A 15,862-nucleotide genomic window follows, 5' to 3' on the forward strand; every position below is an offset into this window, starting at 1 on the left:
TTGCATTAACTTCCAGTCTGTCATGGTGATATGGAGCCATTGCTTTTGTGACTCAGTGTTAGTAATGCATTGCAGGAGGTTTAATCTACAGGCCGGGGGGATAAAACAGTGACACACGTGGTGATGAAGGTCTCATCTCCACCTCAGCAGCTGTTTTCATGACAGGTGAGAAAACCTAAGCAAGGGCACAAGTCTAAAATGGCCATCTGCAGTATAAATAAATACATGCAACCATCAGTTATGATTTGACTATTTCAACTGTATGAGACTTGCCATCACTTCTTGTCATTACTTTGCAGATCCAATTGATCCGCAATCCCACTTTTTGGCATTTTTAGCATACCTAACACTTACATCAATGTGACAAGAAGGGGTTGAGATACTTTTTTTTTTTTTTACCTGATGCATCTCCAACTTCAAAATCGCTGTCATCTGAGCTGTCATAGTCCAGGGCATCCAGCAGAGAGTCAGCCAAAGGCTTCACCTGCCGCCGCTTCGACCCCCGATCCACTAGATGAATGAGATTTTAATTAATTTTATACTTCAATAAATAAAATTCATAAAATTACATTTAAATCCGTTTTAAAGCCAAAACTACAAAATGTTAATTGAAACACACACACACACACACACACACACACACACACATATATACACATTTTACATATATATATATATATATATATATATATATATATATATATATATATATGTGTGTGTGTGTGTGTGTGTGTGTGTGTATGCGTGTGTGTGTGTGTGTGTGTGTGTGTGTGTGTGTGTGTGTGTGTGTGTGTGTGTATGCGTGTGTGTGTGGGCATGTTTTTGTGAAATATCAGGACACAAATGTGTATAATGACATGGGTATGACACAGGTATTACAAAAAGAGGGTGAAATATGAGGACGTTCCCCATGTCCTCACTTTTCAAAATGCTTATAAATCACACAGAACAAGTTTTTTTTCACAGAAAGTGAACTGCACAGTCTCCTGTGAGGGTTAGGTTTAGGTTTAGGGGCAGTGTAAGGGGATAGAAAATACGGTTTGTACGGTATAAAAACCATTACGCCTATGGAATGTCCTCACATTTCACAAAAACAAACGTGTGTGTGTGTGTGTGTGTGTGTGTGTGTGTGTGTGTGTGTGTGTGTGTGTGTGTGTGTGTGTGTGTGTGTGTGTGTGTGTGTGTGTGTGTGTGTGTGTGTGTGTGTGTGTGTGTGTGTGTTAGGAAAACTGAACTGAAATGAAAAAGCTAAATCAATTTTACTACATTAGTAATAAAAACTAAAGTTTAAAAAAATTAAGATATACAAATAAAATTAATTTAAAATGTGAATAAAGTATAACAGTATGTAAATAATACTAAAATAACAATGATATACATGTACAATAAAAACATCGAAAACAATTGTAACTGATTGTTAAGTCTTCAACATCTGTAGGAACACAAAATGTGTCATTTTCCACCAAAAGTTTATAAACGTGTATTTATTAATTTAACTGTCATAGAGCTACAGTGGATGGATGGATGGATGGATGGATGGATGGATGGATGGATGGATGGATGGATGGATGGATGGATGGATGGATGGATGGATGGATGGATGGATGGATACATAACACAAAGTTTGTTCAACACCTTCCTACCATTTACACAGATAGATAGATAGATAGATAGATAGATAGATAGATAGATAGATAGATAGATAGATAGATAGATAGATAGATAGATAGATAGATAGATAGATAGATAGATAGATAGCAAAATATTAGTTTGGGTAATACCTTCATACCATTGTCTTCACACATGGTGGTCTTTCACTTTAAATATATTTACATGTGTAAATGCATTATTTTAAACAAATTACAAAAAACAACCAAAAAACGCACCAAAGGTTTATATATTAACACGGTCATGCAGCTAGACCAGACAGACAGACAGACAGAATACTTCCTACCATATAAACATTGTGGTCTCTGACTTTAAACGCATTTCCACGTTGTTCAAAATATTTACAAATAATGAAATACAGTGTCTGTGAGTGTGTCTCAAAATCCTGTGAACAGCAGTTCAGTTCACTCACACATTATGTTGTCTAAACATGCAGCACGGGTCTATGACGCCTTTAGATGCTGTCACGGCAGCTCACAGAGAAAGAGTCTGTTTATGTTTCTAAGCTGGCTAAAGAAGCTAGTTTCCTGGAGAGACGAAGACGCACTGTGCGTCTAACATAAGGAGAAAAATGCGCAGAACTGCTGATATTTCTTTGACATATGTGATACTCTGTGTTTGTTTAGCTGAATGATAGAGAGCAACTTCACATCAGTTAGCCAGAAAGCTAAAACAGCAGTAGCTTCATTCTATCTATTAAAGCTTGTTTCTCGTATTTCACACCCCATGTTGTAAATTCTGATGGTGATTCTGTTGTGCTATTTTTTCTCTTTCAAAATGTATAATATAACAGCGAGAATTACTCACTTTATGGGATTTTCGCGTTTGGATAGCTTGGACAAAGGTACAACGAACGCCTCTTCAGCTCATGTTATGCGTAGTACGTCTACGACATTGCGTATCACGTATGCACATTGAGCTGACGTTAAGCTCACAAAGTAGGAGTTGGAAACCATAGCAACCGCTGCATCAGTTTGAGTCACATCAAAGACTTGCCATTTCCTTTGCTTGTTCACCAAATGCTTTATTTTCACAATCACGCCGATTACATTTTGTGTCGTAGTTTAATAAGGTGTCATTTAATAAGCTATTTTTACATTTTTATTTTACGGTTTATTTTATTATTTGGAACAAATGTAGAAAAATCTGTTCAAACACTTTAACAGGAAAACAATACAGCTATCCCTGAACACTGTTTGTTTTAGCCCCGTCCCTTTTCATCTCTGCGCTCGTTGTGTTCTGTCTTCCGGTCGTTAACTCTACAGAATAAGTAAGTTAAATCCACTGCATCAGCTAATTAGAAATATAAATATAGCCTCCAGAGCTACCTCCAAAAAAAAAAAAAAACTTCGAACACAACATTCTAAAGGTCTATAAATATTAGCCTACTACTAATAATATCAAATTAAATACCATGTCAAAACTAGGCATGTGCCGTATCAAATTTTCATGTTGCGATTAATTGCTGAAGCTTTTATCACGGTATATACGGTATTATCACGATATTGAAATAAGTTGCAAAAAAAGTGTTGTCATACTGTAAACAGGTTTAATAACTTTCTTGTAACAAAAGAACCAAACATTTAAATACAATAAAGCAATACACAAAAATGTATAAAGTAAACAAATATTTAAAACAGATTAAAGTGCAAAATAATTATGAAGAACAATAGGTGTGCTGAAATGTACATTTACCTAAGATTAATACAAGCTATAGAAGTATTTTTCATTGTCAGTTTGTTAATGAATGAACTAATGTTAAATAATGGAGCCTTGTAAAGTGTATGATTGAACAACAGTCAGAACATATTCAGACAATATCTAGGGGCATGTCATTTAGTTAACAATTCAGATTAAAATATAAAATGCTCAAGTTTGAAAATGAATAGCCTTAAGTCTTTAAAGGGTTAGTTCACCCAAAAATGAAATTTCTGTCATTAATTACTCACCCTCATGTCGTTGGACACCCGTCAGACCTCCGTTCATATTCGGAACACAAATGAAGATATTTTTGTTGAAAGCTGATGGCTGAGAAAGGCTTCAGACAGGCCTCCATCGGCATTCAGTACATTGACACTTCCAAGATCCATGAAAGGCACTTAAAACGTCATTACAAAGTCTATCTCACCACAGTGGCTCTACAATAATTTTACGATGTGACGACAATAGTTTTTGTGCGAAAAAAAAATCAAAATAACACCTTTATCCAGCTTGTTATTGTCTTCTGTGTATGCCCCCACGACGCATGCGCGAGAATATGACGCAGATCCGGCGTTTGGACATATGACCCAGAAGCGATTTGTTTACGAGCAGAGGAAGACGCGCGTGTCTAAGCTGTTGGATTCTACATTGATCGTGCTTTAGGTCTCGGCGTAGTTCTCAAAATGGGGTTAAAGTGTGTATTTCATGGATTCCCGAACGCCGGATCTGCGTCATATTCTCGCGCATGCGTCGTGGAGGCACACACGGAAGTCGAGAACAAGTTGGTTAAAGGTGTTATTTTGATTTTTTTTTGCGCACAAAAACTATTGTCGTCGCATCGTAAAATTATTGTAGAGCCACTGTGGTGAGATAGACTTTGTAACGACGTTTTAAGTGCCTTTCATGGATCTTGGAAGTGTGACGTAGCGCCGGCGTTCGGGAATCCATGAAATGCAAACTTAAGCCCCATTTTGAGAACTACGCCGAGACCTAAAGCACGATTAATGTAGAATCCAACAGCTTAGACACGCGCGTCTTCCTCTGCTTGTAAACAAATCTCTTCTGGGTCATGTGTCCGAACGCCGGATCTGCGTAATATTCTCGCGCATGCGTCGTGGAGGCACACACGGAAGACAATAACAAGTTGGATAAAGGTGTTATTTTATTTTATTTTTGCGCACAAAAACTATTGTCGTCGCATCGTAAAATTATTGTAGAGCCACTGTGGTGAGATGGACTTTGTAACGACGTTTTAAGTGCCTTTTATGGGTCTTGGGAGTATTAATGTACTGAATGCCAATGGAGGCCTGTCTGAAGCCTTTCTCAGCCATCAGCTTTCAACAAAAATATCTTAATTTGTGTTCCGAATATGAACGGAGGTCTTACAGGTGTCCAACGACATGAGGGTGAGTAATTAATGACAGAATTTTCATTTTTGGGTGAACTAACCCTTTAATGTAAATGGCATCTACACTGGGTTGAAAATGGAGCCAAACCTAGCAATGGATTTGCTTTAACCCAGCGATTGGGTTGTTTTAACCTAGCAATTGGGTTGTTTTAAGCAAACATTTGATCCAACCGCTGGGCGAAAAACAACCCAATTGCTGGGTTAGTCCATTTTCAACCCAACTTGGGTTATTAGATTAGATTAGATTAGATTAGATTAGATTAGATTCAACTTTATTGTCATTACACAAGTACAAGTACAAGGCAACGAAATGCAGTTTAGGTCTAACCAGAAGTGCAATAGCAGCAAGTGCAGGATATACAATGGATGCGTAAGTGCAGGACATGGATATGTACTGAATATGTATAAATATGTATAAATAGAGAGACGTTATTACTATAAACAGAACTGAATTTACAGGTGAATATGTACAGTGAATAAATATACAGATGGCTATTACTATAAACAGAATTTACAGGTGAATATGTACTATGAATACAATATACAGATGGCTATTACTATAAACAGAATTTTCGGGTAAAATTAGATAGAGGTATACAATAATATGCTAGGCTAATATGAGGAATAGCAGTGGATTAGGGTAGTGCAATAAATTATGGACAGAGCTATCCGGAAAAAAAAAAAGTGTAAAGTGCAGTGGAAAGTGGTTGCATATTACAGTTAGAAGTACAGTGCAAAATGCAAATGTAAACATTGGTACTATAAATACAGTCGGCAGTGCAAATGAGCATAATCCAGTTAAGATATGGCAGTGCAAGATGCATATGTAAACAGTTGTTACTGTGATAAACAGTCGGTAGTGCAAATAACAAAGTGAAGGAAGATGTGAGGTAGGAGAGTTATCAGTTTATGAGGGAAGTGGATCAACGGGGGTTTGAGTTCAATAAAGAGACAGCTCTGGGGAAAAAACTGTTCTTTAGTCTGCTGGTCCTGGTCCGGTGGATCCTAAAACGCCTGCCGGAGGGCAGGAGAGAAAACAATCTGTGGGCTGGGTGAGAGGAGTCCTTGAGGATGCTGCGAGCTCGATGCAGACAGCGTTTCCTCTGGATGTGCTCGATGGCAGGTAGTGGAGTCCCTGTGATGCGCTGGGCAGTTTTCACCACCCGCTGCAGTGCCTTGCGCTCCGCAACAGAGCAGCTCCCATACCATACTGCCACACAGTTGGTCAGGATGCTTTCTATTGCGCAGCGATAGAAGTTCACCAGGATCGCAGAGGAGAGCTGATTCTTCCTCAGTGTCCTCAGGAAGAAGAGGCGCTGGTGAGCCTTCTTGACCAGGCTGGAGGTGTTGGTCGTCCACGACATGTCCGCCGAGATGTGGATCCCCAGGAACTTGAAACTGGAGACACGTTCAACAGCCATTCCATTGATGTGGATGGTGTCGTGTGTGCCTCTTGACTCCTTCCTGAAGTCCACGATGAGCTCCTTCGTTTTGGTGGTGTTGAGGAGCAGGTTATTATCAGCGCACCATGTGGCCAGGTGCTGGATCTCCTCCCTATAGGCAGTCTCATCGTTGTTGCTGATGAGCCCAATCACCGTAGTGTCGTCCGCAAACTTGACGATGGAATTAGATCCATACACAGGCTTGCAGTCGGCGGTGAAGAGGGAGTAGAGAAACGGACTTAGCACACAGCCCTGTGGTACACCAGTGTTGAGTGTGATGGATGTGGAGCAGGTGAATCCTGAACGAACATTCTGGGGTCTGTCAGTTAGGAAGTCCAAAATCCAGTTACACATTGAAGTGTTGATGCCCAGGTCTCCAAGTTTGGCTATTAACTTGGTTGGGATGACAGTGTTGAATGCTGAGCTGAAGTCAACAAACAGCATGCGTGCATACGTGTTCTTATGGTCCAGATGGGTGAGCACAGAGTGCAGTGCCATGGAAACCGCATCCTCTGTGCTCCTATTGCTGCGGAAGGCAAACTGGTGTGAGTCCAATGTGGATGGTATAGAGTCTTTTAGGTGTTCCAGGACCAGCCGCTCAAAGCACTTCATGACGATGGGTGTGAGTGCTACAGGGCGGTAGTCATTAGGGCACCTCGGGTTAGAGTGTTTCGGCACTGGCACAATGGAAGTGCGTTTAAAGCATGTCGGTACAGCTGCTTGGGCAAGAGACAGGTTGAAAATGTCTGTAAAAACCCCAGCGAGCTGCTCCGCACATGCCCTGAGCACACGTCCAGGGATGTTGTCTGGTCCAGCAGCCTTGTGTGCGCTGATCCGGCTCAGTGCCTTGCAGACATCTGTGGAGGAGAGTGTGATTGGTGGGTGGTCAGCTGAGGGTTTGAGCTTGGTGGCAGTTTCTCTGTTGTCTCTTTCAAAACGAGCATAAAAGTAATTTAGCTCGTTCAGGAAGTTGACATCAGTGGCTGCGGGGGTGGAGTGGGTGGTTTTGTAGTCACTGATGGCCTGGATGCCCTGCCACATGCGTCGAGGGTCAGAGTTGGAAAAGTGACCCTCTATCTTTAGCTTGTAGCAGTGCTTGGCCTTTTTGATGCCCCTCTTCAGGTTAGCTCTGGATGCGCTGTAGGCTTGTGCATCACCTGATCTGAAGGCAGTATTGCGTGACTTCAGCAGGAGTCGAACTTCCCTGTTCATCCAAGGCTTCTGATTAGGGTATGTGGTGATCTGTTTCTGGGTTGTAACACTGTCGATGGTGGTATTGATATGATCCAATACAGAGGAAGTGAATGAGTCTGCCCCCGCAGGCCACACCTTGATGGTCTTTACTGATGGCTTCACACGGTTGATGAGGGGTGAATATTTGGGTGATAGAAACAAAGAGAGGTGGTCTGACTGTCCCAGGTGGGGGAGGGGTGTCGCAACGTAAGCGCCAGCCATGTTTGTGTAAACATGGTCTAAGGTTTTGTTTCCTCTGGTGTGGCAGGAAACATGCTGGTGAAACTTGGGTAGCACTGACTTTAGGTTTGAATGATTAAAGTCACCTGCAACAATAAACGCAGCTTCCGGGTGATCAGTCTGTTGTTTACTGATGGCTGCGTGAAGTTCTTTCATAGCAAGCTTGGCATCAGCATCCGGGGGAATATAGGCTGCAGTGATAATAGTGGAGGTGAACTCCCGCGGTAGATAAAACGGTCTACATTTAACCATGAGAAAATCCAGGTTAGCTGAACAATGACTCCCAACAGTCATTTTTAACAGTTATTTTTAACCCAGCATTTTTTAGAGTGTACTCCAGTAAAAGTTTTCTGTGAGAGGACCCACCCACATTTCTCTTGAGTCAAATACACACAAAGTAATGTCAAAATGCCGGTCTTGGCAAGTATTCACATAAAACTGTCAGTTATGTTTTAAGTGAACGTAAATAATTGAGAAAGAAAATATATGTGTAACAGTGAAATGGATCCGTGCATCCGGTCTTAAAGTGAAAGCAACCTAATATACACTCTCCGAAAAAAAGGTTACATATTGGTACCTTAAAGGTACATATTAGTACATGAAGTGTACATATTAGTACCTAAATGGAACAAAAGTGTACACTCTAAAACAATGCTACTTTAAAAACAACCCAAGTTGGGTTTAAAATGGACTAACCCTGCAATTAGGTTGTTTTAACCCGGTGAATGGGTCGTTTTACCCCAGAGGTTGGGTTTAATGTTTGCTTAAAACCACCCAATCGCTGGGTTAAAACCACACAATTGCTGGGTTAAAACAACCCAATTGCTGGGTTAGTCCATTTTCAACCCAACTTGGGTTGTTTTTAACCCAGCATTTTTTAGAGTGTAGGCTACCTTTTGAAAAGGTACCACCCCAAGTGTCAATGTCAAAATTGTGTCCGTTGAAAATGCTGAGTAACTTTGGAAAACCACTAGCCACAATGGCTGCTAAACAAAAAGGTTCATGTCAAGCACTGATCGGTGGAATCAGTAAAATGATACAGTATATTTCTAAGGTTAAAACAAAGCCTACATTTGCAGAATAACAAGAACATGTTATGAGACTGGGAAATGACTGTTTTTGGCTTGTTTTGAGAGCGAGGCTTGTTTCTGTCGTCCTCTGTTGACTTTGCCAGTTTAGCAAACAGGAGACGATTAAAATAAATGAGCCTAGATTGATCCTGATACTCAGCGAGGGGAAGACTGATGGGGAAAGGCACGCGCAAGGGATGATTACGACTGTCCTTGCCCGATGACAAATGGCACTGTATTGTGCTGGAAAGCCACCGTTTTTTATCCCTTGGCATCAAAACACTTTTCGAATATCATCATAAGCATCATCGTCATCATCAGTGTCACCATTCTATTGCCAGCGTTTTCCATCGTAGATGCCGTGATGTTGCCAATGAATTAAATTAATGCTTGATATTAGCCAAGGTGACTATGATTGTGCAGCAGCACATTTCTGTCAGTATTTCTTTCTTCTTCTTTTTCCATGAAATTTGAAACGCCTTTTGTGGGCTGTATTTTATTAGCATTATTCTGCGTCTAATATGAATGGTGGTGCAGTTCACACAGTGTTGTATATTGCAGTATGACTGTATAATACAAAAAATACTGTACATGCAACTAATAATACAGTCTCTAGTCTCAGTATTTTTTTAAAGAAATTATTTAAGAATGCATTAAACATCAAAAGTGATTGTCACAACATTTATAATGTTACACATTTTTTTATTTCAAAAACTTTCAAGATACTATTCATCAAACAATCTTGAAAACACAACTATAATCAACAGTGATAATAATAATAAATGTTTCTAAGTGTTGGATGTACATGATTTAATTGTGTACATCGGTCTCACATGAATCAGTTAAGTTAAACAAACATTATTTGTGGAATGCATACATTTTAAGAGATCCAATTAAGTATCTCAAAGTGAATTTTATATGGCTCCCTGACATGATTCAGGCATTCAATTTCATAAATTCATTCATCCACTTAAATTTCATATATTTTAATGTTACACAACTGAATTATAATGCTGCACTAGCTAGTTGACAAACTTTTAGCTAGTAGTAATAGCACACATTAGCATCTTAAATGCTAAGCATTAAAAGCTCCTTCAGCAAAGCCATTATGACATTAGTTGTTTTATTCCACAGCCTAAGCAAATGCTCCACTCTTCTCCACATTGGTAACCCTCTGTAATTTAAATTGTTCTAATAATTACAACATAATTGAATATTAAACACTATTAACCTCTTAACCTGCACCCCTATTTTTGAGATTTTTTTGAAAACGACTGCAGCTCTTAAACCCTATGGTTTATATTCATAAATCTGGTCTTATTTTAAACTAGACACTTGCAATTCTGTTACCCAAGAGTCATAATAACTCAAAGTAGTATAGGAACAGAGTAAGACATGGTAAAATATACATGTAAGGGAAATGTATGAGAATTTAATGTTAAAGCTACACTGTGTAACTTTTTTAGTTTATTCTTAGCTAAAAACACTTCGTTTTTTTTCAAAAATATATGTGCTCATTAATGTATATTTACTTATTTCAAGTAATAAAGTATTCTCGAAAGTTTATAATATGCCATTGAAAGTACATGCGGGTAAGGGGTTCGAATGCGGGTCGCCATGTTGCCCCTCCATCTTGAAAGTACATTAGCCAAAGTGGGACATACCCGTAAATTCAAGCTTCGCCTTTCGTGTTTTAACACTCGATGGCACCGTGTCGAATGTGGACGAAGTCGAACTGGAAGCCATGTTAATCTTGGACTAAATCGGCCACCGTAGGAGTTAAAACGAAATCGGAATTGAGAGGAACAGAAACTAAAATTCACTGGTTGGTCATACACATTTTCACCACTAGATGGGGGAAATATCACACAGTGTAGCTTTAAGGGCCTGAAAATAACCTAAATATAAAACTGAATGTCTGATCATGTTTTGATTCAAATTTGAGGATGATACTCTCAAAAATTTAGCTTCTGTAAGCTTTTATGACCATAATAGTCTAGGCGTGGATGGACATGACTGATTACTCTAACTCAAAATGCTCATGCAAACAAAGGAGTTTTTTTGAAGAGTGGACCCTTACACTGACATGTATGCTGCTGTTTTTTGGTTTCGTCCAATCTGATCTGAACGATAGGAGATGAAAGATGAGATGTTTACATGGCCGGTCATTTAGCATTTCATTTAACCCTTTCCTCTCTGGTGTATTTATTGGAAAAACAAGTTCAGAAGATGAATCTTGAGTGTTTTATCTTTCAAATGATGCATAGTTTTGTGATAGTTGATTAAATATTTTGTATAAAACAAAAGAATAAAAGTACAGTCACGCCCACTTCCGTAAAAAAATACATAAAATAACACTTTTACATATCAAATAACAACATTTACTCTCTCTTCATTTAGCCATATGCAAAGCATGCTGGGAACTAACAGGCCCCGGCCAGTTTCAGTCAATGCAACACAAATCATTCACGTAATCTCAACACAAACGGATCAAGTAAACTTCAATTTGACTTATATTTAAGTGGATTGAACACAATCAAATTAAGTTAAGACAAAATGTTTAGCAATTGTGTTGATTGATTCTTTTTAACTAAGCAATTTGAACAAGCAGTAAAAATATTTTTTTTCAGTGTTGAGCAGCAAAATCTGCATATTAGAATGATTTCTGAAGGATCATGTGACACTGAGGACAGGAGTAGTGGCTGTTTTGCCATCATAGGAATAAATTACATTTGAAAATATATTTTCTATATAAAATAGGAAACAGATGATTAAATTCAAATAATATTTCACTGAACATATGAGTTCCAGTCTGGGACCTTAAAACTCGAGAAATGGTAAAGTTCAGATGGACTTCTAAACATCCGATTACAAACAATGAATTAAAATATGAGTCATCTTTATCATAAAAGACACTTTCATCACTTTTTAAGTTTATATCAGCACTATTCAGTATCTGATATAGTGGCGAAATCAGTGAAGGACCGAGAGGCTGTAAATGAAGAAACCCACTGAGGAGCCACGTGGAGATCTTGAGAAACTGTCCTACTGCAGATATCTGTCAGCTTGATGAGGCAAAAGACAGAAGCAATTACATTAAGAACAAGAATAACACAAGGTTTAGGAAATAAAAACATTACTACATAAAGACGTACTGTGCCAGGCCCGCTTTAAAACCTCATTTGAAGAGAAGTAATTGCATGGGCTATTATTTATGAACCCTAAAGAAGTATGTTACGGAATGCTTGCATTGATCGACTGCCTCCGCCAGTTTAATGTTTTGCATTTAAATTGAAATATTTATCCATTCGTATGGTGTAAATCATACTACGTTGGCCACCGTTTATCTTGACTGAGGTGCCCATTGCTTTTCCTCGCGGGCTCTTTCACTGGAGCGTGTGGCTGAAATTGAGTGAATTTGATTACAAACACATTGCCCCTGTGTGGAGATGTTATCGCGGTGTTATCTTAATGTCACCCTCCGTGCGCAGGCCTGTGCTAATTTAATCGTCATTTTAGATATGATTATTTACTCCTTAGGAAAGAGACAATCTATACCGATGCACAATCCTTTATTCAATTGAAAACCGAAATGCTTGAAATTAATTGGCAAAGAGAAGTTAAGAAATATTCTTATGAAAGCTGTCGAAATGATTAGCATGGAGCTCATCCGAGCAGAACACAGCCATTAAAGGAATAGATCACCCGAAAATGAAAATTCTGTCATGATTTACTCACCCTTTGTTTCTCACACAGAGCTATCATGTGGCTTCAGAAGACTTGGAATATGGTGCATGAGTCATAGGAACCTTTTTGGAGCTTGTCCTTTCACTGTATGGAGCAGCTCATACAGTCTGGTAAACTTCTCCTTTGGCGTCTGACAGAAGAAAGTTGCATCATTAAATAGCAGGACATCTTAACTATAACCTCAAAACTTGTATTTTTTTTAAATGCAGGATTATATTCATGCTGTTTTACCATATGGCTCTATACATATAGGAAACTACAAAAGGTGGACAAAATAACTGAAATGCTTAGTAATATATATTTAAAAATTTCTGTTCTTTATATCTAAAACCCAAAAACTGAACTGCGTGGTTTATGAATGAAGGAGTTTGCCTAGGTGCTCTAGAACTTTCCAAACTGTTTCACTGAGTTTCACTTAAAAATGGGATTCTAGGGCCCGGTTTCACAGACAGGGCTTAGATTAACCCAGGATTAGGCCTTAGTTCAATAGGAGCTACGAGGTTGTTAATACATATTTGCTTTTGCTGAAGCCATCAGTCAGCCTGCATTATTTAAATAATTTTGTTTAAAGGGGTGGTTGATCATGATTTCACTTTTTAAACTTTAGTTAGGGTGTAATGTTGCTGTTTGAGCATATACAACATCTGCAAAGTTAGAAGTACTGACACTAAAACTCTGTAAACTCTTACACAGTAATTTTCTTTTTGGGTGAACTATACATAATACAGATTGTCACTATCCACTATACATATTGTTGCATTTTTGTATTGCGATATATTGTGACACGATATATTGTTACACCCCTACACATTTTATTGGGTTCTATTTGCTTTTGTTGTGCCACATCGCACCACTCGTGTCTGTCTGGTGTTGAGTTATGTCTGCTAAGTTAGTTATGCTCAAAGTTCAAAGCAAAGGGAGATCTTTTATTTTAAAGAGCACCTATCATGGAATTTTGAAATTTACCTTTCATGTAGTGTGTAACATAGATCTAAGTGAACAAAAACATCCTGTGATAGCTTGAAATATGACAGTGCACCGTATATATAGTTATTTTCTTTCAAAAGTAAGAGTCGACTCGGAGTCATTGCCAGTGGGTGGAGTTAAGCTCTGAGCAGGGGTTTAGTTACCCTTTAAGAATCGTTAGAAGACCGAAGCTTTTTCTCTGACTAGATGACGTCAACTTGTCAAGTTATTTGAATACGATACGCCCACTTATTGCGCTCCAAGACGCCAGTGAAAACTAGAAAACATCATGGCGACGAGACCCTGTGTTCTGAAGTGCCACTCAAAAGCAAACTTTTTTCATCTGCCCAAGGATGAGCATTTGAAGACTAAGTGGCTTGAAGACAAACCATACATCGTCGCGATTGTGTGTTTATTAGTCGTCAAATGTATGTTTCGCGATCTCAGGAAGCTTTTATTATGGACTTCTATTATGGCACATGGTTCTTCTTCGTCTGTCTGTACCATATATGGACTACATGTGCACAGAGCGCCCTCCGGCTGCCAGTATGAATTGAAAACAACACATAAGAGACTCAATCGCTCATGATTAGGCTATTTCTGCCCATTTTGAGGAAGTATTGAATAAAAAATACTCCTCTGTTTAGAAATTTGACACAGACATATGAGAATCTATCAATATGTCTCCTCATCTGCACACTTTTGAACTAAAAGCCCTGAGGGATGTTGATTTGTCGCGAGTCTTCGTGAGGAGAATAGAGGAGTTTTTTTATGAATGAGATCAGCTGAGGCTCATATTACAATCAAACAGTACCGACGCGGTTTTCATATTCATAACTCCTGACACATATTAACAAATTACTGTCACTATAAGACTTTGATGGGCGTTCCGTTTCCGAGAATATCTGCACAGACTAAACCAATCTCAACTGACTGGGTCATCGGACCAATCACCGCAGATTAGCGTCACGTAAAGGCGGGGTTTTGAAAAGTGAATCACTAAAGGAATCATTTGAGAATCGCTGTCAAAACAGGTAAAAATAAATGCATATTATAAGAAAACTAAAGTCTTTTTTGTCATTGCATGCATGCAAAACTGTTGTTTTGGACTTCTAAAACAATATTTGGAACATTTTAAATGCCATGATAGGTGCTCTTTAAAGAAATTGCTTTTCAAGGACTACAACAAACGGCTGATAGGGACTACACAAGCTTCTTCCTGGGTTAGTGACATCACTAACCCTGGAATTTACATAAACCCTTCCCCCGGGAACACACAAAGGCGGTGAGATTATCATGACAGAATATGCTAATCAATGACTTGAAGATAGTTAACTTCACATAAGCAGCATAAATTCATCAAATAACCATTCAGGAACATCTTGTTGCATTCTACATGTTGTCATTACTTCTTGAGTCTCTCCATCATATATTGAGCTAAAACTTCACACACACTCTGGGGACATCAGAGACTTGTAAAAAAGGGGCAATCAACCACCCCTTTAACAGTGGTGAAAAATTGTTACCCATGATGCTGTACAGAAGGTACACCAATCAAAAAGCAATATGAACAATCCCTAACCTCCCTAAATCTCTATGGGAAAAAATTATGGAAAAAAATGCTGCTGAAAAAAAGGGGCGGACACTAATATATTCTATATTAAATGTAAAACAAACACAAAGAACAAAAGAAAATGTAACATATCAAACTGATTCATAAGTGTTTGTTATCGACTAAAAGAATCTGCTCATAGGACTCATTTGCTTGGGGAATCAGATGTCATCGTTTTCACTGCGTGTTTTTGATTACGAAGAACCGGCTGATAGGAATCGTTTGCTCGAGGAACAGTCTTATAGGGATAGTTCACCCAGAAATGAACATTTTGTCATCACCCTCATGTTATTCCAAACATGTATGAGTATCATCTTTTGTGTTCAACAGAAGAAATAAACTAATACAGGTTTGGAACAACTTGAGGGTGAGTAAGTAATGAAAAATTTTAATTTTTTGGGTGAACCATCCCTTTAAATGTTTGTGACTAGAACCGACTCATAGGAGTCATCCACTCGGAAATCGGAACTTCATTCGCCGTGCTGTATGCTTTTGATTCACCAAAAACAAAGGGTTCATATAGGAATCATTCCCTAGCCTTGTCATGCTGAGTGTTTATCACTGAATACTAATGCAGGGAACAGTTTCTGGAAACAAAGCATGTGATAACCAAAGGAACGAACGTCATGAAAATCATTGTTCTTTTGGGGAATGTACCGGTTCTGAATAAGAATTAGGTACACTCTGAATAATAACCGTTTCTCGTTTCCAACCCTAATGATGTGTTGAACCTAATGACTCCCATGCGATGATGCTAATTTCCAGGCCTACTTTC

At 38.7% G+C, this 15,862-nt stretch overlaps 1 protein-coding gene across 2 annotated transcripts in view; it reads right to left on the minus strand.

The window, feature by feature from the left end:
- Positions 1-2,579, minus strand: part of phf14 (PHD finger protein 14) — a 153,845-nt gene extending 151,266 nt beyond the window's left edge. The window contains exons 1-2 of one of the 2 annotated variants that reach the window (XM_079829377.1): positions 2,476-2,568; positions 400-510 (exon numbers count right to left, since the gene is read on the minus strand). In XM_079829377.1, the coding sequence (XP_079685503.1) occupies positions 400-510; position 2,476 (112 nt within the window). In that variant the 5' untranslated portion in view covers positions 2,477-2,568. Of the gene's footprint in view, positions 1-399; positions 511-2,475 lie in introns of both variants that reach the window. The other variant, XM_079829378.1, reaches the window with a different exon arrangement.
- Positions 2,580-15,862: the final 13,283 nt, after the last annotated feature.

This window comes from Gobio gobio (assembly GCF_949357685.1).
Source record: "Gobio gobio genome assembly, chromosome: 11".
NCBI lineage: Eukaryota > Metazoa > Chordata > Actinopteri > Cypriniformes > Gobionidae > Gobio > Gobio gobio.